This window comes from Corvus kubaryi, unplaced genomic scaffold, assembly GCF_017639235.1.
Source record: "Corvus kubaryi isolate FWS band 111438036 unplaced genomic scaffold, C.kubaryi_AGA036_p1.0 136, whole genome shotgun sequence".
In the NCBI taxonomy this organism is placed as follows: domain Eukaryota; kingdom Metazoa; phylum Chordata; class Aves; order Passeriformes; family Corvidae; genus Corvus; species Corvus kubaryi.
In genome coordinates, this window is record NW_024580670.1 from 3,418,372 (window position 1) to 3,445,589 (window position 27,218).

General features: G+C 43.1%; 1 protein-coding gene across 1 annotated transcript in view; it reads left to right on the forward strand.

Moving 5' to 3' along the window:
• Window positions 1–64: 64 nt before the first annotated feature.
• PDZRN3 (PDZ domain containing ring finger 3) overlaps window positions 65–27,218 on the forward strand; it is a 131,036-nt gene continuing 103,882 nt past the window's right edge. Inside the window, exons 1-3 of the mRNA XM_042013862.1 lie at window positions 65–985; window positions 6,743–6,829; window positions 7,950–8,057. Of these exons, the coding sequence (XP_041869796.1) occupies window positions 269–985; window positions 6,743–6,829; window positions 7,950–8,057 (912 nt within the window). The 5' untranslated portion in view covers window positions 65–268. The remainder of the gene's footprint in view (window positions 986–6,742; window positions 6,830–7,949; window positions 8,058–27,218) is intronic.

The window sequence follows — 27,218 nt, forward strand, 5'->3', positions numbered from 1 at the left end:
GGGCGGGGCGGGCGCTGTGCGCAGGCGGCGGCGCGGCCGCGGCTCCTTCCCGGGCGCTCCGGGACCGGCGGGGACGGGGCACGGCCGCGGGCCGGGCCGGGGGCTCAGCTGCCTCTCGGGCGGCGGCAGGAGCGGTTCCTACTTATTTATTCCCGTTCTCTGCCTCTCCCCCGGCCCATCTCCGCAGTTCGGGTACTTTTTCTGGGCTTTTTTTTTTCTTGCTTTTTTTTTTTCTTTTTTCTGTTGTTCGCGGCGGAGCGGAAGGAGGATGGGGTTCGAGCTGGATCGCTTCAGCGGGGACGTGGATCCCGACTTCAAGTGTAACCTGTGCAACAAGGTGCTGGAGGACCCGCTGACCACCCCGTGCGGGCACGTCTTCTGCGCGGGCTGCGTGCTGCCCTGGGTGGTGCAGCAGGGCAGCTGCCCCGTCAACTGCCAGCGCATCTCCACCAAGGAGCTCAACCACGTCCTGCCCCTCAAGAGCCTCATCCTCAAGCTGGACATCAAGTGCGACAACCACGCGCGGGGCTGCGAGGCGGTGGTGCCGCTGCAGCACCTGGGCGAGCACGCCGAGACCTGCGACTTCTCTCCGGCCAAGTGCCGCAACCGCGGCTGCCGCCAGGTGCTCAACCTGCGCGATGTGGAAGCGCACATGCGGGAGCGCTGCGAGGCGCGGCCCGCGGGGCTGTGCGAGCAGGGCTGCGGGCTGGTGCTGACCCACGGCGAGCGCCGGGCCGGCGGCCACGGCTGCCTGCGGGCGCTGCGCGCACACGGGGCCGCGCTGCAGGCGCGGGCGGCCGCGCTGGAGAAGGCGCTGAAGAAGGAGGCGCTGCGCGCCGGCAAGCGGGAGCAGTCGCTGCTGTCGCGACTGGCGGCGGCGCAGCTGGAGCTGCAGGTGACGGCGCTGCGCTACCAGAAGCGCTTCACGCAGTACAGCGCCCGCCTGGACGCGCTGGCCCGCGCCCGCGCAGCCTCCCCCGGCAAGGTAAGGACGGGCCCCGCCGCGCCCCGCGCTGCCCGCAGCCGCTCGGGATGCGCCTTGTCCCGTGCGCGGGTCCCGGGGCGTTCCTGCGGGAGAGGGGGCCCCCCCGCCCCGCCGTGTGCGGGGCTTGTCGTGCAGAGCCCGTCCGGCCCCAAATCCTTTCAAATACCTGAGCTTTGGGGGTTAATAGCCGTAATGTGCCGCTTTCTGTAGGTACATGTTTTCGACTGTGACTGTCATTGCTAGCTGGACCCCATAAGGTAACTCGCACGGAAAAGTAACAAGGTCACGGTATTACTGTTTTCTCTTGGTTTTCTTCCCCGAAGAAAACTCTAAAAGTGGAATTTCCAGGGCTGGAAATGGTGTTAAACCAGCAGAAATTGACTCCCAGGAGTCACACAAAGTGGGTGAATTGGAAGAAGCTGCTGTGATCCAATCCTTTCCAGACCCTGAGCTCACCTAGCATCCCACAATAGGGCTTCCTACAAAATGCAGCCTTTAAGATTAAATATTACGCAACTCAGACACCTCAGTAGCTATTTCAGAATCTGCAGCCATCATCTTTGTAACATCCACATCCAAATACAGGACGTATGCTGTGTACTTGTGATTTCTTTGCCAGAGTCACACAGGGTTCTTTAAAAGCTCAATTTAGAAAGGGAAAAATTAACTTGATTTCAGCCCCTCAAAATTAGATCATTCATAAAATGACCAGAATCAAAAGCCAGAGCTACAACAAGTTTTAATTGGAATGAGGCTCCCCAGCGAGGGAAGCCCTGGAAGCCAATTATCTTTTAAATGAAGACATTCGGAGTCCTCCCAGTGACCTGGAATGTGCTACCACAGACACAGCAGTATTAAACTGTTCAAAACTGTCAGACATCTGTATTCACACCTTTGGTAATGTTGAGGCTCTAAAAGCTGTGTAAAGGAAATAAAACTTCATGTTAGAGGATTTTTTTTTTTTTTTTAACCTTCTTAGCAATCCAGGGCAGAACCCACCATGTTTTCCTAACTCAAACCAGAAAATATTTCAATACTAAATGTGCTGTTCTAACTGCAGGCAATACTGGTTAAAGTCTTAGTAATACCATTAAAATAAATTGGGGGTTCACAGTCATATCAAGATTCAGGACAGTTCTGTCTCCCCACTTTCCTGCAGCACTTTGCCATGGCACTCTGGAGGCTTTCTGCTCCCACAGCCTGGCACACAGCTCCATCTCCATTGCTGATGACAGGAGAGCCCTGCACACAGTCCTGCTGTCAGAAATCACCTCACCCAATCCCTGCCTCCTCATCTCTGATCTCTTTTATTTTCACACCACCCCTTCTTCGTGGCTAGTGCTGGTAATGTTGGGTTTGCATCACTTAGCTCTGTACGGTGTAGGGAGCTGCTGCAGTCCTGAGAGCTGCTCTTTCATCGCTGCAAATGTTCACGGCACACATTTCCAGCTAGGCTTTTTATCAGATTTATGGGTACAGCTGGCCCAGACCGCTGTGCTGGGTCTCAGCCCCGTTACAAAAGGCTGTTATGCAGTTCTCTGGAGCAGCCACCACTCTGAAGAAAGCTGGAAGGTGTCATGTCACCACAGCCCTGGGCCAGCGGTCAGTCAATTACGTGTCTTTCACAGCATTTTGGGCAGCTGGCCAACACTAACAGCTCTCCGCTGCCCAGCTCCCAGACAAGCACAATCAGCAAACTTGCATCTTTGTGACCCAGAGAGTTTTCTAAAAGACCCGTGGTAATCACCTGGTGCAGGGGATGCTTTCCCAGTCTGGGGCGGTGGCAGACTTCCAAGTCTGGGGTTATTTTCTGAGAGACAGTAGCACAGATTGTGCAGGAACACTCAGCAGGACATACAAATTTGCCTAAGGATTAGATCCCTGAACACAGGGATTAGAGGTATGATAGTGTGAAATAACCAATTTGCTGTCATTATTTAAATTACGACCATTATTCATATTTCATACATTCCTAGATGTAATAGTTTGCTCTATGTAAACACAAGTAGGCTGAGCACCAACAATCTGGGTTCACAGCTTACAAGTGGTGATTGCAGAACTTACTGTGGGATGTCTGGCTCCTCAGTAGATGAAGAAAAAGGGTTTTCTGACTTTCCTGCCTGATGACTGCGTGTTGCTGCAGATGTAGAACCAATCCAGAATAAATCAGATGATGTATCCTGTAGTCAAAACAGAAAAAATGCCCACGTACAGCTGTGTTCAAATGCTTAGTCAAAGGGGAAATACGATACTGGGTGACATTCGACCATTCATTAAAGACCCAAATTTGTGGTCTTTTGGCAGCTTTGGAGATCCAGGTCAGAATTCACCCTAGCACAGATTTTGTGATGCAGGATGAATCACAGCTTTGCTGTGCTTTCATCTACCATTTCTGAGGTGAGTTCTATAACACCTCCATTACTATATTGAAAGGAGACATAAATAAATACCTATTTTATACACACATTCATTTGTAAGCATCTCACAATTTTGTAAGGCCCTTAAGCAGGTAGGCATGCCTTAAGTGGCCCCAGTTGTGCTATCCATGTGCATTCTTTGTCACTGAGGGAACACTTTAATTTTACTGTGTACAGTTCAAAGGTTTATTCGGAGAACGACTGTTTATTCCTTGCTGGGAAGAGGAGAGGCTTATTGAGGATGAGCTTGAGGAGGGAGTGGTGGGGAAGGTGGTGTATCTCACTCAAAATTAGTATTTCCTTCAATCAGACATGTCAATCCTGAAATATCAAAGTCTAAACAATCAAGAAAAAAACTTGTACAATTCAAACAAGGCTTAATCCTTGGTGAAACACAGCACTGTGCACACCTCTTGATAAGCTGATCTGGTCAATCCCTTATTTACACAGCCGACAAAGTCCTTTGGGAAGGAACAAGGGGAGAGGGAATCGGAAGCTTTTGACAGTGCTGGCTGCAGCCCAGGGTGAAAACCCTTCTGCTCTCCTGGCAACCAGAGACAGGGACTGACTTTAAATGTGTCAGCCAGGCAGGAACCAGTTATGATCTGACATTCAGGACCTCTGTGGTGGTGGTAACACAGGTTTGAATTCTGTAAGAGCCAGATGAAGTCCTTTAAAACAAGAAGATGTGTTTTTCTCAGCCTGTCCCCCAAGCAGGATGTGCCAGGCTGGTCCTGGCAGCCCTTTCACCAGGGAACAAGGAGCTGAGGTGCCTCCTCTGGTGAAGACAGACCTTCTCAGCCACAGCACTACCAAAGAAATTAGTCTTCCACTATCTAAAGGGAAAGGCAGTCTATTAGCTGCACATTACTCAGCTGGGAAGTGCAGTAATTTCAAGAATTATGTTTAAGAGTTCTGTTCAGCTGTGGGAATACAACATGCCAGGAACCATCAGGTCTGCTGCTGGAGCAGCTGCCGGGGCAGGGCTGGCCCCTGGCCACCGCATTTCCACAGTTACCTCACTGCTCAGTGACTGCTCCGCTGGAACGCGAGACGCTGGAGGGGGAGAGAAAGGCAGAGCCCTGGAAAAATCATTTGCATTGTGGCTTCCTTATGAAGAGAAGGTTGTTGAAGGAATTGTTGAGACCGGAGATGTGGATGTGCAGCAGTGGCCAAGTGTCGCAGCGAGGTGCTGCTGCCTCCCTGGGGCCGGGCAGTTCCGCACTGATGGTGGGATGGGACTGCTGCCATGGGGAACATGGAGACACCACACAAAGCCCCCAGAAAGGGCTGGGAATGTCTTTAAAACCCCTGTAGACAGAAGTACTTTTTCAGAAGTACCTCCAGAGAGCTGCATTAGTTGTTTCTTTTCCCTCACAACCCGACTGATTCAATCCCACCTGCTTTAACACTTGTTCAGCCAGGTAGAAAAGTGTCAAATCAAAGCCACATAAGGAGGCTTTAATGAAAACAGGCAACTCTAATTACTGCAAGTGTCTTGAGAGCAATGTTGTAATTGTTTTTTGATTGTTCTAATTGATTTACCTTCTTAAATAGGGATAATGGAAGGAAACAGTAGTGCTAGCATGTGCTTGTCTTTCAAATCCAGAATCATCAGTCCTTGAAAGTGGTCTCACAGGACTGGAAATTTGTTCCTTGAAATCCTGTCTGAGGTCTGGGTCTGTAGACTTGCAGGGAAATAGATTTTACTTCATTTTTCAGTCCTCCTCTGAGTACCTGGTTCTCACAGCTGCCAAGTGCAGGCAGATTCAAATAAAATCGGTCAGAGTTTGTTCATATTCCTCTGTATCAGGTCCAAGTCTATTTATTATTCGATCATTAGGGAAGATAATGATCAGAAGCTGACATAGAAGTTGTAAAGCACATTTTCAGGTGGAGTTGTTGGTGCAGCTCCCCTGTGAAGGAGCTCAGAGCGTGCAGTCAGGGGAGCTCTGCCAGCTCACACGCAGGGAATTGGGCTTCCTTATCATCCCCAAATCTGTGGGAGTAATTCAGTAATCCAGGATTACTTTGACATTTTTTATGACTTTAATAGACATTAATATTTGATTGACAACTTCAAATTGACATGTTAGAAGAAAAATGCACAAACTAAAACCATCTGCACTGAATTACAATGTAACTGTTGCAATTTTTGTCATTAATTGGTTATGAAAACCAGACTTGTAAGATAACTTCCTCAAACTTTTTTGTGTTCGTAACTTTTTCACCCTTTGGATAAAACAAAGAAAATGGTTTTGGAGGTAGAAAAGTTCGTCTGTATCTCTAGAAGAACATACTGATCCTATTCTGATCTCTACAAACAATATTGTTATTCAGAGGGCTTTTTGTAGTGCTCTGCTGTTGTTTGTTGTGCTGTAAATAACAACCACTAGATTGAGACTGAAGAGAGAACATTGTGAACATTTAGTGGTCTTTAACAGCTCCTGCACTTACTTTTGCCTTTATGAAAGTTAATAGGCCTAAGTAGCATCCCTGTGTCATAAAGGACATTTTGTAGGAGTTTGTAGTTAGGAACAAGCTGGGATAAGAGACCAGGATAACAGAGCCTGTTCACACAGCCCCCCAAATAGTACACGTCCTTCCACTGTATCTTTGTTGTACATTGTTTGTCCAGACAACCATTCACTGCAGAATTTCATATTTTAGGGATTAACATAATGATTTTCAGTGATGGAAGATTTCTGTTTTGCTAGTCTTAAAATGCCAGAGAAAAAAAATTATGCACAGCAGGTGCTATGAATAGCAATTGCTGTTCTGGGCCTGTGGCAAAATTTGTAGCAATTTTGTTTAATGCTGTTTTCTAAAACTCTGCAGAGAATTTCTGTTGTACAACGCTGTGTTTGATACTGTTTAAAACAATGTCACGTAGCCAGCAGGAGAGAGAGGCAATGCAAGGACCCAGTCCTAAGATTCAGTCACCCCCAAGCACTGGAAAAGTCAAAGAGTTTGACTGCTGGGAGCGTGGAGTATTTTACATAACACATCACATATGACTGGGTCAAGTAGTTGCAGGAACCAGCATTACATATAGACCTCTTCTGTTGCTGTTAATTGTCTCACTGTAGATCTCAATAAAAAAGACACATAAATCTTAGGGGTGGTTCTGCTGCTGGAGCTCAGTGGGGTGGCTGGAGCAGCCACTGGGAGCTGCTGACTCTGCTCCTGCAAAGTTATTCCAAACATTTGTCTCTAAACTACAAGGGGATAAAAAAAAAAAGAGAAACCAACCCAACAAAAAAGCTGGGTAGAAGTATTACCTGTTCTGTTTTACCCCCCCACACACAATGTTTTGAAAGTGTTTATCTGTTCTTTGTAGGGTGAAGAAACAAAAGCCCTGACTCTGGTCCTGCATCGGGACTCTGGATCTCTTGGATTTAATATTATTGGTGGCCGGCCATGCGTGGTATGTTAATTGTTAAAATACGTTTGCCCTTTGCAGTTGGGAGCAGTATGTAGGTCAACACCTCGAGGAAAAATGTTGCTGACAAGCATTTGGTCCTCTTGGGATTCTTTCAGAGCAGTTCTTCCACTGAGATTGGTATGGATGTCTATTGACTGCGCTGCCTTTTCTCTCACTGCCTGTTTATTCTTGCATATCATCACAGCCAGCACCACTGATCCTGGTGCAATGCCACTCCCAAAAGGATCAAACCCATGGTGTCTCTTTCTCAGACCATAATCCTGTGATGTTCATGGGTTGAGAGCCACAACTTTAGCCCCTTCCATTAAAAAAAAAAGTAATTTACTCTCCTTGCCACCAGAGATGCAGCAGCCCTCTGTGCAGGTGAAGGGATGGAACTTAAACAGCCTACTTTTGAATTCTGTGATTTCAGCAGATGTTTCCTGCACCACACACTCACTAATGTATTTTTTCTGGATGCTTGTTGGCTGGCGCTGCTGCATATGACTTTAATTAGATCAAGGACTGGATTATACCTTGTCCTAGTAATTTAGAAAGTATTCAGAACTACTTCTTGGCTGCTCAGAAATCTGACATTGATCACGATTTATTCCTAGTGAATTCACTTGAAAGTTATACTTTCTTTAGAGTTTTTCAACTTTCTGAGACATTGTTCTGCGTTGGTAGAAGCACAATACACAGGAATATGAAAATACCTTTTTAGGTGTAAGTTGTTTTCATGGGTTTATTTTTAAGTCTCCAGAGGAAAAACTGTGCAACTAAAAATAAAAATTGCACCGTTGTCCTATGTTTGATGTGCAAACAGGCTGTGTCTCACTGGATTTTGCATTGAGAATAATTGTAGTGACAATTACTCCTGAGCTGGCCTAAGTCAGAGGAAAATGATTATCAAGCAACTAATTTACCTAATGGAAGTTCGGCCCTGGTTGCTTAGTCTTTCAAAACAGGAGTATCAGGTGTTCTCATTAGCACAAAGTAATTCCATATTAAGACATCAATAAGAATATTTCTCTCAAATTACATGCATTGTTGTGACATGGACAAGCTTCAGCTGAAGGCAGACGAGAGGGGCAATAATGTGTTTTCCTTTTCATCTTTGAAGGACAATCAGGATGGGTCATCGAGCGAAGGAATTTTTGTATCGAAAATAGTTGACACTGGGCCTGCTGCTAAGGAAGGAGGGCTGCAAATCCACGACAGGATTATTGAGGTATGTGAACAAACTGCCTTTTAATAGTGCAAGCTGCAGCTCAGGTCTTCACATGGCATGTTTGCTGCGGGTTTGGGAGAAGTGGACCGTGGTAAACACGGTCTAGAAGATACATCTGTGAAAATATGCTGGCCTTGATTCAGTGCTGACCTCCAGGGCTTTAGGTATAGTCCTTCCCTAAATATAGAAACCAGATTATGGATGGTATGTGCATGTCCTGTCTTTCTGAGCAGCTCGCATCTCTCTGGTATGCCATAGATAGTTCTTTTTTAAGCTGTTGGAAACTTGGAAGTTATTTAGTTAAAACCATATGTGAAATATCTGTGCTGTAAAGCACGACGTTATTTTTCTTGGTATTGAAGTTTTGAACAGTCAGGGAAAATTCCACTCTGTGATTTCTCCATGGTTTATTATAAACCTAAGTCACTCCATGAATGTTTTTTGTGAGTTCTTACATTACTTAGATTGCAGTCTGAATTTCTACTCATTTGGCCAAAGTCTTGACCTCAATAAAAAGCTCTTCCTGTGAAAGAGATGGTTGCATGAAACTTTGCTCTCAATTTGCAGCGAGCAAATTTCTTTTTGAGGGGAGGGGAGAGAGCAAGAAAAAGGTTCATTTCCATGAAACAAAATGCAGCTGACGGTGAGTCAGTTCCCATTGTTTGGCATTTTGCAGTTCAGAAAAAGTCTTCCTCACTGTCTTATTTTTGTAGGCTGGAGACACTTTGAGAGTCTATTGTTCAAAAAGATAAGTGCGGTGTTTGTTGCCAAGGGTATCATGGAACGACCAGTTTCTCTAAGTAATGGAATTCCATTGCTCTTATGTTTTGCAAATGAGCAATAAACAGCTGTTAGGGATTTTCTGTTGGCAGGGGACAAAGTGTATTTGCCTTTTTCTGTACTGTTATGGTAAACTGTATTCACAATTTAGTAAGGGCATAAAATATTAATTAAATTTCTTCATATGGGAAAGAATGGAGCCACAGTAGCAGAACTATAAAAAGATAAGAAGCTGAACTGTGAAATGATCCAGAGTTGCTCAAACTCTGTGTGTGATGTAACATAATTGCGAAAAGGTCTGGACAGTTTTGTGAGAACTCTGCGATTTTGTTTGAACTGAAAGGTTTCCCATAAGCCTGAATTCCCCCGCAGCCTCCTTGGAAAGCTGACATCCGTTTCTGAAGTAGTGCACAGTCACATAAACCAAACAACCGTATGAAAACCAAAATCTCTGGGAGATCAAATACCCCAAGGTTAGGAAATGTCCTGGCCTGGTTCAGGCTCCGTGAGCACAAGCGCTGTCACAGTTGTGGAAGTGACCCTGGCTCACAGCACAGGGGACAAGGGCAGCCAACCTCCATGGGCTCTGCACCATCTGCTCTCTTGCAAGGCACCTCCTTCCTTCTAATCTTATTTTTGCTCCTTCCTTACTGCTCCCCAAGCTTAGTGTTTGTCCAGGCTGAGGAACGAAGTCCCACTCTGCATCCAGAGGAGCTGAGAGGGACACGAGAAGACAGGCTGGGTGAGCTTTCCTGCTGTGTCCCCTCACGGAGCAGAGCCATGCCTGTGCCAGCAGTGTTAGTGCAGAGCCTTTTGCACAGTTCAAGCTGCATTTTCAGAGAAGAGAAAAGCCCAGAATAAAGGCATTAGAGCGATTTGTTGGATTAATAACACGCCAAGGGTAGCGGGAGCCCATGTGTTGACATGGGGCTGACGTGTTGACAGCTCTTGTTGTGCTGACCACAAACTCATTCTCATCTTCACTCTTCTCACCTCTAAATATACACAAAATGCTGATGAAAATGGAGCACATTGTTTCCCAAGTGTTGGCTTTGGGTGCCTCCAGATCAGCAACTCACTCTGGATCAGGAATGTTCTGTGGAAGCAAGCCTTGAGTGATGCCCAGCTAATGTGGTTGGATTCCCATTGTGCAGCAGTCTCCAAGAGTGCTAATTGAATTCTTTTTTAGATAAATTAATTCATTTCACGCAGCCCAGCCACTACAGGCATCCAGTTCACAGCACTAGACTCGAGTGCTCTAGACGAGAGCCCTCAAAATACAGATGTTGTGGACACCAGCTCCTGAGAGCAGCTGTTTCATCCTGTGTTCTCTGCAATTTATATTTAGCACACTGTATCTAACCTTACTCTGGATAAGGAAAAAGGGGACACCTCCTGCATCAAGGCATCTAAGTGAGCTTTATCACCCTAATGTCTAATTTTCATAGCTAACTGAAATACCTGTAATTATTAGAATTAGGTAATGGCCAGTGGTGGCGTCCTTCTAGAGGCAAGTTTTTTTATAACCTTCACACTGTCAAAGTTTTGATTTGGGAGTCTGACTCAAAAATGATTTACAGATGTAGCTGTAACTAGCAGGACACAGCTGGAGGACTTGGCACAGAGCAGAGCATCCTAGCAGGTCACATTTGCTTTCAAATGCACAAAAACTGGTAAGGAAAGATGGCAACTTAATTTCTCTAGGACTGAATTTAGCTATCTAAAACTTCTTTAACTTGTTCCTTCAGTATTAAGGTTTTTATGTATCATCAGCATGATTTTGAATAGACTCTTTCACAAAGAATTCTTATTCCACTGTAAGCTGCTGAGCATAACATCTCCCTAATTAATTCCAGCATCCATCACAGAGAATTCACAATGGAGTAAAACATGAATCATTCGATTTCCTTTTGGAAAATGTTTCTTTGCTGCAGATCTTCTGGTGGATGTGTTTTGGAGCACATATAAAATAAGAGCGTCGTTTCTCGTTTTCAGAACTGCCACAACATTTCTAATTACTGAGCAGGGATTAGGTAGAGTGAAATCCAGACACATCCAGGGTACTGCTCAGGGCTGATAGCAGAAGGTTTGCTTTACTGCTGTTTGCTTGCAAATTCTATCCCCTGACAGTATGATACAGAGATAACCTCGGAATTGTGTCAGCGATAATTTTTAAACGTATTTTCCTTACGTAATTTGGATTTCCTGTTCTACATTTTTCAGGAGGTTAAATGAAAAGTTAATCAGGTTTAAGAATTGACTTGAATTTTCTTTAAAAGCAAATTTTTGTCCCTTTTTATATCATTGAAATAAGTAATGGCACTGTGAGGTCTGTGTTGCTACTGCTAAATGACAAAAATCAAGATGAATGTTGCATGGTCTGTGCTACTCAGTCATCAGAACAGCGAGTAACAAATACAGAGAAATAGCTTTTTTCTTGTATTTTGTTTTACAGAATCTGTTGAATAGTGATATTTACATAGGACTATGAACATCATGTTATGGCTATTAACAGCTTAATAACTTCCCCTCACTGTTTAATAATATCCTTACTCTGTAAATGGGTAATCTGAGGCATAGAGGGAAAGAAGTTCTAGAAGTTCTTGCCGGATTAGGGTTAAAGATTTGGATTTTGGTGTTTTTTAACTTCTCTGTGTAAACCAAAGCTTCTTACCTGTATCTGTTTTCAGATCTTTCACAGTGACTTTAGGAGTGAGGAAGTCATGATTCTGGGAGATTTCCTCTGCTTTGACTACGTACAGTTCTGTACTTGTACATTTAAAGCCAGCAGCTGATTTCAGCTGGTGATTTACTGAGGTATTGTTAAGATGTTCCGTAGCAAATTGCCACGTTAAAAACATGCTGAAACTATTGATTTTTTCTGCAAAGGAATTACTGTTCTCATAGATTTCATTTTTCTCAGGGCAACAAAATGGTCCTAATTTCCTCTCTCAACAGAAGTTGGTTCAGGTCCCAGCCCTGAATGCCTCTACGCAGCTGCTTGGCGTTTCTTAAGACAAAATTAGATTTTCAGAGTTTTTATTTTTAAGCACATCAGCCCTGAAAGATTATTAATTAAATCTGGCATTCTCCTCTCACTAACTGGTAAATTTGTTTGTTTAGCTCTGGGACTGCTTGGGAAGAAGGAGGCTTTTGAGAGGCTGACTGCTCGCCACCTTAAAAAGTTTGCAGCACAATTAGGGTACTGTTGGGGTAGTATAAACTGTCACAGCTTTGCTGAAACCTGGAGGATTTATGCCATCTGGGACTCGCCCGGTGTTTCATGCTGCTCACAGGAAGGATCATTAGTTTAGGAGTTGAGAACACGTCTTAGTTCATGTGATTGATTTTCCCCAAAGCACACTCATGTGCTACAAATTACAGACTGCTTTTCCAGGACGTGCATTTCTTCACAGATTACACACGAGAACAATGAAACTTTTTAGCAAATCTTGTGGATGTACAAACAAAATTTGCCGTTTGCTGCGGGCTCCCTGTTCACCCTGGAGTAAGTGTGGTGTTTTGGCTGAGGCACTTTCTGCTCACAGGAGGGGGTTAGGTGGATTTCAGGGAGATTAATTTGGTAGCTGTGTTAACAGCACAGCCTCTGAAAAGTCACATCAGCACAGAGAAAGTCCATCAGGCACAGAGGAATGGCAGGAAAGGACACTCTGGCAGGAGCAGGGTGAACTCTCCCTGCCAGTGACACAAACTGAGGCGAGGATGGCTTGAAAACTGAGTGAATGAATAAAAGAAGAAACATTCCTTGTGGTCTGGTGGTGCGTGATGGGTCTCGTTTTTCCAGCAGACTGAGCCTGTGGGCTGAAAGGCCTCGGTGTGTTCCCCGTCTGGCTGCACTGTCAGTGCACGCTCGTGCTGCCCTGGGTGCCCTGCTCGCTTATCACCACTCACAGGCAGCTTCCACAAATAATCAGTCAATAAAATTACTATCTGAACACCGCCTTAAATTTCTGATTTGCTGGTGAGCACTTTTTAAAACAATGCCAGCTTCAGCAGGATAATCCTAAGCCTGCAGCTCCTTGTGGGACACTCGGTGCCAGCTGAACTCTGACAAGGATACAGATTAAACAGAATTCTTCCATTGTTGTGAATGGAAAAGTTCAGCTCTGCAAACAAGATTTACTGTGCAGCTCTGTATGCTCAGGAATTAATTTTCTAGAATAGAAGAAAACATTTTCAGACAGTGACTTAAAATTGGCTGTTGCAGTTCCTGCCAGGACACGCAAGCACATGAGAGCATTTGTGGGGAGCGAGCGCGGCGGGGCAGCGAGTGCAGCTACAGCAGAGTCAGCTCTTTCTGGAGTTTATGCTCCCAGAAAACTTTCCAAGGCCTTTGTCCATATCTGTTAATGGTGTCTCACAAAGCAGCATCGTGCCTGTGCTAAAACATAGATCCCACAGCTCGGTCGAAAGGGAGTAATAATAACAACCTAAAGAGGAAAATGTAAATGAAAACAGGCGGCCTTGGTTATCGCTGCATTTTTTCCTCTCATAAATTTATTTCCCAGATTTCATACCAATTTCATACTACAGGCTGAGCTGTGGCAGGGAGCTGGGGAAAGCAAGGGGATGAGCCAGAGAATGAACCAAAGAGGTGCAACAGGATTTTTACACTCAATACTGTAATATTGTTCTTTGCACAGACAAAACCAGAAAAATAAATTGGATGGAACAAAAATCGAAGTGTTGAAAACAGAGAAGGCAGTGTTGTTTCAAGCATTATGGAGCAATGATCTCTGACCTGGAGGCTGCAGAGCTCAGGTTATAAGCACATTTCATACTGCAGCTTTTGAGGAAAGGTCCTGTGTGAGTTCCCCTCAAATTTCCACACCATCTTATTCTTTCTTCTTTTTAATAGAAGTCCACAGCATGCAGATCCTAAGTGTAATGTGGGCATTTTGAATGTGTGGAAGCTTAGAATATTATTCTCAAGGGCATGCTGAATGAATAAGAGGTACTGAAATTATCAAAAAAAAGCTCTCTTAAACTCGGGAATAGATCCCTTATGTGTAACACATCTTTAATTAATGGGATTATGGTGTGGGTCCTTTCTACCCTGCACTTCCCTCCACTCTTGCTTTCCTTGCTCACACAGTCTGCTTGAAAACAACCATTTCAGTCTTTAGCCAGCATGAAATCTGTCCCGTAAAACCTTCAGTGCTCTTGCGATGGGGACCGTGACAACTGCACAAATCAGGAAAAGAATTGCCACTACTGGAATTGGGAGGAATGCCTTTTCTGGGATGGAGCATCCACAGCCCTTGCAGAGAAGTTAAATAATGTTGCGCATGTTTGTGTTGGAATTGCAGTTCAACAGGAAATTGCTCTTGACAAAAAGAAGAAGTGATTATGAGGAATTTGCTTTTCAGGTTGGGTTCCCTTGCCTCAAACTTTTCATTACTATGAGGTTGGAAAAATTGGAAGAAAAGTCCTACTGATAGGATGCTTTAAAACACAGTGAAAGTCACAGATTATTTAGCAAATGCTCTGCCCCAGGAGTTGTTTCTCTTTGGTGTGGTTAACTTGTCCAGGACCACAAGGAGCAAGATTGGAGAGGAAATGCAAACTGCTTTGATGATTTCCAGTCAAATCTCACATGAAGTCAGGGACACATTCCACTGACTCCTGTTGTGCTGATCCCAGAGCTCATGAATTCCCTCATCCATCCTCCCTCAGCTGTGTTTACCATTTTCTGCTAAACCAATCCTGGCTAATTGCCTGGATAATCCAGCTCTTGGTGGGTGCCTGCCTGCCTTGTGTTCCCTTCTCCCAACCCTGTGGTGAGGAGGTTGTTCCAAGCCTGGTGTGGCAGCTAGTGCTGCAGGAACAGTCCTGGTGCTGCAATGCCCAGGACACTTGTGATGAATTCAAAATACAAACCACCTGAGAAATCCAGAATTTGGGATTAGAAATCACTACTCTGTCAAAGAAGTGAAAAATACCTGGTTCATCCTCTGTAGTTCATCAGAGAGAAACGTGTCAGACTCCCAACAAATTTGGGGGTTTTTTTTAAAGGATGCACATAGAGCATATAACAATGGGACAATTTAATCTTTTCATATGTGGTACAATTCCTTGCATTTTCAATCATCTCTTCAGTTTTCCACATTTCAAGCCAAACCATTATGATTAACTGTTAGCTTTTATTTTTAGATTTTTGAATGTGTGGAGTCTTTTTAGAGAAAACACACAGAATGTGCTATCAACTATTTTGACACATTTGGTATCATAATTGGGCAATCAGGCACAATCATCCTTAATTTAGTACATATGTGGCACATTACCATGCCAGTTGGGTTAAAGATATGCATGAACTAAGTGCAAATTAACTGACAAAAGGAGCAAGCTCAGACCATTGCTATTCAAAAGGCACTCGAGTCACATTTGCATAACTCGTCATTTGGAATTAAAAATGGAATTCGTTCAGCAAACATGAAAAATGCCAAGTGTGGGAGAATGACCAAATCTGCCAGGGGATCCCAAATCCTGATCCCACAGCTCAGCCCTGGGTAATTTTGGTGGAGGGAATTGTCTTCAGAACAAGAGCATGGTGCTGTTCTAGTGAGAAGTACAAAACAAAATCTCTTCTGCTTAGTGGTCTTTGTAGTTTTAATGACAAATAAGGTGTTCTATAGTAAACAAAATCAATTCCAGTACTGGGTGTGGGGATTTTTGTTTGTTTTATCAAAGCTGGCAAATGTGAGGGTATGGTAGGACAAGAAACGCTCCAGCCAGGAAAACCTGGAAAAGCAGAGTGCTCAAAAGACGTTTATCAAATTGTATAGAAATAATGGCTCTCCTTCATATATAAGCCTTTTTCCTTTGCTTAATTAATTAATTCTTTACACTATGAAAAATTATCCACAATTAACTGCAGTTCTGGGCTTTAAACACTGAGAGGGGACAACTTATCAACATCAGGAATTTCATTCCATCATTGTTGACTGCTGCTTTACTTTCTGTATGTTTTGATAAATTTCAAAACAATATAGCCTATTTTATGTTCCACTACGAAGTGCAGCTACAGGACTTGTAAAGTTTCTAGGCTCTCATAAATACAAATGGGACTGGGCTGACAATATTAGTAGTTGAAAAATTTTGCTTCACCACTGGGGCTTTTAAATGAAAACAATATTTTCCTTTTAAGACTTTTATTACACATTTTTAGTATCCAGAGTAAATTTGTGTTATGTTAGCTTTCATTTAAAGGTGTAACATCTTTAAAGAAGCTTCTCTCTGTAAAGTCTTATATCTCTAAAGTGAATTTACCTCTGAAAGGGGAATTTGGGTTTTAAAGGTTGTGGGGGGGAATATTACTTCCAGAAAGGAAAGTTGAGACTTTGGGGTGGAGCAGGAGTGGTACAGAAGGGCTGTGTGGGCAGAGCAGTAAATGGTGGAGACACATCCCATCCCTGTGTGCATGAAATCCCTTTTGTGAGGGAGCAGGGGATTCCTAGTCCCAAAGAGTGCAAATGGTGCAAGTGTCTTATCTCCAGTTTAAATTATACATTAAATGTGCTTCAGCTGTGTAAAGCAGGTGGAAAAAAAGAGTCAAAGTATGGAAAACAGTATCTTTTGTTAGTGCAAGCCCCTTTTCCTTAGTCTAATTAAGCCTGGTGTTAAAATACTCTTAAATCACTAATCTGTAGATCCCTTATTGTGGGACTTGACCAGTGTATCTCAGGAACAGCATCCCTGCAGCAGCCTTTCCTCTGTACCCTCTCACACTGGCGCAGTTACCATCCACAGCCCCAGAGGAGTATCCACAGCTTAATTATATGCTCCATTTAACAGCAGTACAAAATTAATCCTCTTTGGACAGAGATTAGATGACATACGAAGAGTCGTGTCTGGTCTCCTTAGTGTGGTGAATTTTATCTTGTAGCGTTTGCATTTAATCTTTATTATTTTTTGCCATCATCCACATGACTTTGAAGGGCACAAAAGTGTGTAAAGCTGAAAGCAAGGAACAGTTTGGGGACGGAGCCTGGCTCAGGATCCAGTTCAATTCCTGCACAGATTTTCAAGGACAGGAGCCACAGGTGCTCAGTCCTGGAAAATACCACAAGGCTGTTGGGAATACTGGAATCCCACCTCCAGTTCTGTCAAACAGAGTAAAATCATTGGATGTTGCAGAGGATCACGGCCTGGCTGAGGTTGGAGAGGACCTTTGGAGAGCAGCTAATCCAGTCCTTTGCTCCCAGCAGGGTCAGCCAGAGCCACGTGTCTGCCTTGGGTGAATAAAAGCTCACACACATCGGGCATGTGAATAGTCCTTTGGGCTGAGCAGGAATTTGAGCTGAAAACTGGTAAATATTATCCATCTGTTTGATTGATTGGATGAATATGAGAAAGAAACCAGCGACAGGAAGGGAGAGTGAAAATGTTTCCTGAATCATTTGAAGGTGGGGGGAGAGGAAAAAAAAAAAAAAAGAACTTTTTAGTGCTATTTTTTTCTTCTCTCAGTTCTGCAGGCCTCCCAGCTCAGGAAGATTTAGTTTACTTCTTTAAAGGTCTTGCTTATAAAGCAGACCTTTTTCTGGCTCTGGCCAGCTCTAATAAAAATTAGCCGTAACTTTAGCAGCTGCCATACCACATGACTGCTTAGAATTGCATAACTTCTTTTTCCTCCTAAAGGAACACACAAAGCTCATCTGATCTCCACCCTTGCAGCCTTCTCTGAAGTGTTTTTCTCTAACTTGATTTCTAAACAGAAATCTTTTTCTCCTTTCTTTTAACAACCCTCTCTTCTTAAGCCCAAAATCTGACAGCAAATGGTGAGGGGCTCTGGGCAGGGCTTTCATGACTGCAGTGAATAAGGTGATTATTTGTATTTTTGCTACTTAAAGCTCTATTACTGTTTATAAATAAGAAGCAGTATCATGGACAAAAAAAAAATTATATTTAGTGGCTGAAATTGTGGGGATTTTAGGGCCTGTATTTCTGGGATCATGGTTTTGGATGGAGAAACATTGTGGTTTGCCAAGGAGAAGGTCATGGTGGGAAAGACAAGGCTTCCATGGCCACTCCAGCTGTAAACTGGACACAGACTGTTGGCTCAGACCAGGTCCTCTTTGGAAATCCCCAAGTACCTATCCTGATCTACAGACAGAGGGGATGGAAACGGAAAATTATCATCCTCTTCTAGCTGTGTGACATGTGGAGATGAACCATTGCTTTCTGGCTAATTGTGATTCCCTCTAGTGAAAAAAAAAAAGAAAAAGTCATCATCTTCATCAAAACCCTGAGAACAAATAAGCCCTTTTCTGTACAGCACTTTTTTTTTCCCCAAGCAAATTTCTTGCAGAGAAAAAAAAAATACTTGTTTTGTCAGGATACTCCAGTGACTGCACATTTATTTATGTCTCCCTTGTAGTTCAGTCAGAATTCATTCCTGTTTTGTAAGTCTTGAAGAAATCTCTTGTCTGTAGTTACAAAGAATTTTTAAATCATTGAATGAAAGAAAACCCACGTGTGTCAGACTCTTTAAAGCTCGGTTCATCCTAAATCCAAACAAACAAAAGCTAGGTAATGATAGAATCACAGAATATGAAATGTTGCTGAAAAACCAAGCCTGTTAGCACACAGGGAAGCTCTGGAAGCTGCACCTCTTGGAGCCACTGTCACTGCCTTGCACCCAGTCATATTCCCATATTTGAGTTGAGGCAGTTCCCTTAACCACAATAAAACAGGAATAAATATGAATTTATGTAATTCACACTTTAGTGTTTTCTCTGCTAGTGGTATTTCCCTTCTCCTGCTCGCTTGTCAAGAATCCCTAACTCTCATTTTGGAGTGAAAGTCTGGCCCCCTGGATGCTGGGGACAGGACAGATGCACTGAGCTCTCTTCGGCTGCACTCACAGCTCAGAAGTGTCCTGCTAGCAACTCTTGTTTTAATTTCAGTGTTCCCACAGCCAGCCCTGTGATTCCTTCCTGTGTTTGAAGGAGCCAGGACATGCTGAACCACTTCTTTTTAATACAGCCTTTCATTGTTTTCCCTTCATTTTGGCCTCCCTCTTTCCCCTTAAAACCTTTGTAGGCAAAGTTTCCTCTGCAGCAGGGGAATTTTTCACTGTTTTATTACAAACCTTTCTCTAGCAACGTGAACCTTCTCCTTCAGTTTTAGCCAGTTTTACCTCCTGCTGCTAATTAAAATGTTCTCTCTCTTTCTCTGCTTCGAAGTTGACTCAAAAGCAAGTTTTTTGCCCAGTTTTTGGCTGTCTCACTGCAAGGAGACCTGCTGAGCAGCCGATGTTAAAGGGAGTTACAAACCCAGGATGGAGCCAAGGGTGGCAGAGAGAGCTGTAGGTGATATTTCAGCCTCTAGCACATTTCCAGGCTTTACAGCCCATTGAAGGCTGCTGTCCCTGCTCTGACACTGCAGTTCAGTTCCTTTTGCCAGCTTGCCTTCCCCAGACCCTGCTGTGGTTCTTTGTTAGACACCCAAACTCATTAGACTAATGAGAAACACTTTAGTGATGTATCTCAGGCAGAAACAGGGAGGAGGTGGGAGGCCTAGAAGGTGCCATGGAGTTTCTTCTGGGATGAAATGAATTTTGTGCATAATCTAAATGAAAAGCCCTCCAGACTAAAGCGATAGCCTCTTAGTCCCTCATTTAGACTTTCTGCTTGGTCTGAATGCTGTGTTACAATTTTAATAGATTGACAGAACAAAGGAACCAGAGCCCCACAGCCAGAACTAAGATGATACACTTGTCACTGACTCTGTCCCTTTTATCTCGAATAACTAAAAATAATTTGCTTTCCATTTGTTTATCCCATTGCCTGAGGTGCTGTTCAGTATGAACAAGATGCAGAGACTGGTGCTGAGCTCTTGTTTGTGTCTGATTGCAAGGACTTAATTCCCATCCTTTAGAAAACCTTTGGAGAAAAACTAAGCCCAAAAGCTTTTAACTGCTTAGGAAGTGTTTTCCTGCCGTTTCAGGAAGAAGTGCAATTATCATGGCTGCTTCAAGGGAGCTGTCACTGAAGCGATAAACCGTGGTAGAATTTACTTATCTTTGTAGGAAAATGCAAATTAAGGCTATAAATGGAGGTCTTGGGAAAGGTCCTGACCGCTTTTTGCCACCAGCCTCATAATCACCCCCAGCCATTCCTATTCGAAGGCAATCAGGTGATGTACATCATCTTCTGCAGGGGAAAAAAGGGCTGGGAAATTAAGTGTGTAAGTGAAACATGCTGAAAGCATAAATGCCTTTGTTTGTATCTATCCTTCACGTGTTAATCAACTGTTAACTGCAAACCACAACATTTCAAGCCCTGCAAGCCCCTTCTCCAGGGATAGCGGGACAGTATTTTAAAAGTGGTTAAGAAGTTGACAGACAAACCCTGACCTGAAGTAATGAGCATAATGTTTGGTTAATTTGATATCTGTCTAGCTGAAGTCAGCAGTGAAGATTTCACTGAGGGAGTTCATGGGAGCTGATGGCCACGTTCATAAAGTCTGTTCTAACCAAGGGATAAAAAATAAATTTATGACTATTTATTGGAACTATTACTGGAAGTTCTGTGCAAACCTGTAGTAGAATCTGTAATGAGCAGGAATCCCTGGAAAAAAAGCTGCCCCATAAGTTGTCTATCACAGTGGAGAAACTTAAGCGTGTTTTATACGTTCAGGCTAAGTGTGGGATTTGTTTTTCTACAGCCAAAGTTCTGCTTATTTGCCTAAAGTTAAGGATATGCATTAGATAAACAACAACTGGGGTCTTGGGTACTGCTCAGTGTCAGAGTCCATAAACATGGGAAAAAAATCTACAAACGACAAATTTTCTGATCTATGGCAGGCACAAATGTATTTTCCATTTCTTTTGAATACTTAAAACCGTAACTCGTCATCGGAGAATCCAAATTGTGGTATTTGACACTTGAGAAGAATTTTATGGAAAACAATGACAGATTTTTAGTTCAGTCTCCCACTTTGTAACAACACAGTTGTTGTAAACAGCTCAGCTTCTGCTTCCTTCAATTCCTAACATCCACATTACCAACTGCTTTTATTCTTCCAATAAACCAAATTTTGACAGGAGAAAGTGAACCACAGTGTATTATGTTGCTGCCTAAATATTACATATTTCCTTTTTAAGCAAATGAAATGCAACATCATCTTAATGTTTGAAAATGGAAAAACATTGGGGTTTTTTTCCCTTTACAGAATATTCCTGTTACTTTGTTACAGTGCAGTCACTTTCTAGTCCTGATTTTAAATTTCATTTTCTACCATTAACTGCAGAGTAGATACAGGCTTGGAACCTGGAGTAATGACTTTGCAACTGAGACACACTGACTTCTACCACTCTTTGTGATTTAGAGAGGCATCAGACTTGTGTTATTGTCAGGCATCCAAGTTATTTAAAATTACTTTTCTCTGAATGTAAATTCTTGTGTGTGTCATGATCTAACTAGATTTATTCTGTCCGAGTTTACAGTTCAGCTCCACAGTTAAAAGTTTTCTTTTGCTTGGATGTACAAATTCAACAAATTCTAGATCAAGGTCAGTTCTAAAGCTCCAGTTTATTGTTGCTGTTCTCTCCCAACCATTACTTTGTCCATCATTTAAATTGCCTTTGGATTAAAGTATTTTGTTCTATCAAAACACGGGGCATTTTAGGCATTAAGAGCACTGAACATATCTCTGAATCACAAATGGGCCTGATTTTTGTTTTTCTTTACCCTTTACTATGTCAGACAGAGGATTTCCTACCGTTGTTTGGGAAAAGAAAACCGGAGCTGGAAAGGAAAGCATAAAACTGATTGCCTGATGGTTTAATGTTACAGACCACCTACCCTGAGAGTGGAGTCTAATTGAAATTCTAAAGAAGAAAAAAGCCATAGCCCAGCAACAAACAAATAGGGAAAGCTTAGTGGAAAATTAGTGGAACAATAAAATATGATTCCATTTTGTTAACACTTTGGTACTTGGGATAATTTTACATGGGAGAAAATGTAAAGCAGAAGCAGCCACGTAGGGAAAGCCCTTTGACAGACATTTAGAGACTTTCTAGGCAGACCTAATATAATTTTATACACTTAACTTGTTATAAAATCCATGTATATTCAGATGTTGTCTTACATAATTCCGTGACTTTACAGTTAAAAGAAGGGAAAAGAAATAAGTAGATACAGAAGGGAAAGAAAATAAAGCATGCACCTCTCCAGAAGAGGCTTTTTTAGGGAAGAAAGCACAGGGCAAGATGTTTTAAATTCTTTTGGGACCTCAACAACTTATCTAGAGACTATTTATAAACTATTTTTATAAATCCTCAGTTAGTGACAAAGAATAGATGTGTCTTAACTTAAAATTCACTTCTGGATGAAATACTTACCTAACTTTATTCACATTCACTTAAATAAACTGGCTTACTTTGGTGCGTTGTGTACAGTACATTCTACACACTTCTGATTAAGGGGCAGCTCTGTCTTTGGTGATTCCTCTCACCTACAGATGGTAGATTTTCCCAAAATAGGAGAATCTGACTGCAAAACTACAGATTGTTGTGGACCACTGAACTCAAGGCAGAGCATTACCACAATCAGTTTAGGGCATGTAGTTTAGTGTATGAAAAACTTCAAATAACAGAAATAAAAAAGCTGTCAACTTAAGTTTTAAGTTCACTCTGAGTATTTTCCAGAGACAACAGCTACACTTCACTGCTGTTTGTCTGGCTGCTCAGCTTCCATGATAACATTGTGGAGGAATTTAGAGGGGGCTAAAACCTTTTATTCCCAAACACATTTATCTCCATCTCGATCACTCGGGAATCCAAGAGCACAAGTGCAGAGGCCAAGTGGATACATCCTGGCTGGTGGAACAGGCAGCTCCCTGTGCTGCAAGTCAGCAAGAAGTGAGAGTGTTCTTGCCTTGGTAACCCTCAGGGGGATGTAATTTGGGTTGTGATCTCTTCTTTGGGGGTGAGTGTGAATCCATCTATTGTTTCATGGGAGAACAGCTGCAAGGGACACCAGGGAAGTTTGCAGGAGGAAGGAAAAGCTGATTTTTCTTCAAGATGGAACTGAAGGTTTTCTGGTTAAACAGATGTTTGTGCAGTGGCTGTTTTGTACTGGTATCATCCGTTATCAGCCTATAAAAGCCAATAGTTCAATGAAGCAGAGTGATGCCCAATCCATTTTAAGAGGCACCAGGGCAAATATCTCACTTCACACACTTAAACCAAGGTAAGATTTCAGTTATAAATCAGAATGGCCTTTTCTCCCCTGTCAGTGCAGGAGGAATTCCACAGGAGCAGCTGCCAGGCCACTGTGAAGGCTCACACTCACTTTGCTTTCCAGGTGGGGACTGGGATTGTTTCAAACACCCCTTTCAAGAGAGTCCTTTCACTGAGCCCTGGGATGTGGAAAGACACTGGAAACTATTTTGAACCCTTGCAACAGGTGGTTAGAGTCAAACTGCAGTACAAAAAAGCTGTAGTCTTTCCAAGGTTTTCATTTTAGCCACATGAATTATTTCTCATTTAGTGAGAAGGAGTTTCAGCAAGTTGTGCACATAATTTCTATATGCTTTTCATAAAAAGCAGTCAGGGCAAGGGTGATTTCTGTACTTCCTGCCTCAAAATGTGTGTGAGCAAACAAACATCTCATCTGCAATAGCAGCACAATGACCAGATGTCTTGTTTATGCTTTAAAATATTTTTGTTCCAGCCCATAGATGAAATTCTTTCCACTTTAAAAATGTTCAGCTTGAACTCGGGCAGTTAAAGGATTCCTGATGACAGAGCTGGATGAGCCAGCAAGATACACACTCTTCTCAAGGTCTCTCTTACATGAACTTTTATACCTACCTTGAGTTAATATCAATTCCTTTCATGGCCTGAAGTAACACTCTATCATTTTCTAAGGTTTGCTCTGTTGTTTTTATTGCTGCTCTGGATGGGACCAGATTTGGGCCCCAAGGCCCAGCAAGAGCAGAACTACTGCCTAAAAACTGAGCTAAGGCTGCCCTCAGCTCTGCAGTGTCAGAGGGGTCTGGAGCATCTCCGTTCCTATTTCTTACAGGAATATAAGAATATACTTTAACAAATACACATCAGAAATGGTCACATGGGAAGGTTTCTTGGGTCTCTCTTGTGGTGCCTGCTGTCAGTTCTAAAACCCACATAGTCTAAGTCTGAAATCTTTATCAAAAAAGAGCTGTGCTTATTTATGTCATAGTTCACACAGCAGTCCCCTCGTGAAATATTTTCAGCTCTTACAGATCTCCCCTGCTGCAGTCAGCACAGTGACACTGACACTGCTTTTTCCAGTGGGAGGAGGTAGGAAAGGAAAACGATCAAATACTGGTAATAACAAGAGCCTGCTAAAATTAATTGTGTTACTACTGCTAATGCTAAATGGAGAAATGAACTGAGTGGGGTGAGTGGAGCAGAACAGACTTGAGCAGCAGAAGGTAAATACCAGTATTTTACGTAAGCATCAGATATTTGACAGTTTTACAACTGGCTTGTTATTCCTGACAACTGTTGCCTTGGGATAAAGAGCATTTGCTCTTTCCATTTCTGGCTTTCTCACATCCTCAGAGCAGCTCATGCCTGGAGGAGGTGCTAAGAAACAGCTCTGTATCAGTGCCACGGGGCGTCTGAGGGGTTATTGCCTTACTCAGCTCTCCCAGTAGAACATTAAGGTTTATTTAAGCAGCTCACCAGATAAAAAACAGGGTTGCCCATTAAGGTGGGGGCTTGTATTGGCTTCAGGGGGGTTGTTCCACACGTCATACACAGACTGCACTGGAGAGAGTGGGTACCTTCTGTTCTACTCAACCTCTAACCCACCACAGAAACTTCACACAAGCTCCAAGGCTGTGGCTCATCACCTATTATTGTGACTCTAGTAGTGCCTGGGGACCTTCACAGAAATCAAATTCCCACTGACACCAGAGCTTATCTCTAATAAAGTGAAATATAAATATTCAAAAATACACAGCAGAGCAAAGCCAAGAGGGGTTATGTCACAGTTGTCAGAACTGACTCACAGCAGCTCTATTTACCCACCTTCATGGCTAAGGCAGGGCTGGAACCCCGAGCTTTTAGTCCATGGAGTGACTTAACCACAAAGGCAGCAGCTTCCCTAGGAGGGGGGAATAAATCCACAATTGTAATCCTCTCCAGGTTGTTTTAGTGCTTCTCCTGGCTCCTAGGTACAGATGGAAGCTTGTGGTTGTTTCACAGTGCCTTTGTCTAGACTAAGATTTAGATAGATAATTCTAAAAATTCAATATATGACACATGTAACATAAATTATGCTGAGCTAGTCAGGGGAAGGATTTGGGAGACATCACTTTCAGTGTGACCAGCTGAGCTTATATTAAGGTACAGATCACACCTACACTGGTTTTGGGTTGGGGTTTTTTTTTTTTGTTATGCTAGACCAGACTAGCTGACCAGTTCTATCAGAATTGGAATCAGTGGAATTAGGGCAGAGCATTAAGTGACAGAAAAATGGAGAGAGAAAAGTAGGGAAAACATCCCTTCATAAATAACTGAATGCTTTTTAGCATTTTACTCCTCCTTAAAATATAAATCAGTTTACCTGGAGGCTAAGAAAGCAGTAAGAAGTCTGAGACAAAATAGGAATCTTTTCAGAAAAGTCTTGAAAACAAATACTTAGCTTGTTAAAATACTTTTTGAGCCATATCTAAAGCACCCTATAAACAAGCTATACCTGCATTTCTGTGATGAGTGGGAAGCATCCATAATATGGATAACAGCTGCTCAAAACTCCAATTGTAATAAAAATTGGTTTATCCATGAATTATGTATTCAACTATAGCTTGCTATATTTAGTTGTTTCTCACAATTAATAATACTCCTTTAAATAAAAAGTAAGATGTGCATCAGTTGCAGATGGAGAAAGCTTTTATTCTGTGTGTACCTAAGAGCCCCAGAGGGAGATTTGGGTGTCCAAGGAATGCAGGGTGGGATGGGCTGTGCCTTCCCTTCAGCCCTGGCTGTCAGATCAGCCCCGAATTGCTGTTTCTGCTGCCATTTTTAGTGATTTGGTATCAGCAGCTCCAGCCCCTGGGGAGATAAGAGGGGGGCACGTGAGCTCTGCAGGGCTCTGGGGCAGGGGCTATATCAGTCTGGCAGCTGTTCTGTGATGGGGAAGGTATGTGACAGCTCAGGGCAGGCTCCAGCAACTGGCACCCACTCCCAAAAAATGGGCTCCCACCAGACCTGCCCCCCAAAGGCTGTTTGGGGAAGAATTTCAGTGTCACGCCTGACATTTGTGCTGAAAGCTGAGTTTCTGCAGTGGGAAATGACATAACATGGAGGTGTTTTCAGGGAAAATGTTTGGGGGTCTACTGAACACTGAACCATTACCCAGCAGGGATCTATTGATGGACATAATCTATAGCACTGACACGTCACTGCTGCTTTAACCAAAGCTAGTTTAGCCCCAGAGCTGCTGGTATTTATAAGGGAGAAGATGGCTTTGCAGAGGAGTGATGGAATGCTGGCTGAAATGCCAAGGAGGCTGAGACCTGCAGCCCATAACTACTCCCCACATTCTGGGACATTAATGCTGGGGAGCAGAAGAATTAAGATCCAGACCAGACACTCCCCACAAGTCACTGAATCAAAGTAGAACTCTCAATCTCAGTAGGATTTTCACACTCAGAAGAAATTATTATTTCAGATATGTTTTCCCATGGCCCATACTCTCCATTTTCTTGTCCCTTGGGTGGTTGTTTTATTTCATGTGAAGAAGGTGTAAAGCACAGTTATTCTCAGTGATGGTGTTTCACTCTCACTGTAACTTAAAAGGGTACAGAGTAGAAGGGAAGGAGACCCAGTGCAGGTAGAATTCTGTGCAGAGGAAGCTGCTCATTGATTTTCTGCTCTCTGTCCCTGGCTGCTCTGCTCACTCCACCATCTTGCCTCCCCATGATTACTATCCATGATGTTTTGCAGCCCAGGAAAAGCTGATAAACAATTTTGGCTTGTACCACTAGCTAGAAAAGGATGCACCTTTCCAATTCATTTCACCCAGAACTTTCAGGTAGTCACTGAGTAGGCAGCTGAGGTACCAAACTTCTGATTAAAGCTTTGTTTCTTACTTCCCCAGAGTGCTGAAACCTGTGACTTCTGGGATGATTTTGGCTCAGTATATTGAAATACCACATTTCAACTTAGGGACATGATTTATGCCAGATATAACTTTGTAGGTTAGAAGCTATTCCTAATTCGGAAAAGGTAAATGGAAAAGGAATGTTTGTGCTTTATGTTAGAAAGTGTTGATTTGTGTAGACACAGTCACAGATTAAAGCTGTGGCTGAGATAACCTGTTAGTAATTAGCATTTTGAGTAGGGTAAGTGTAGAAGAACAC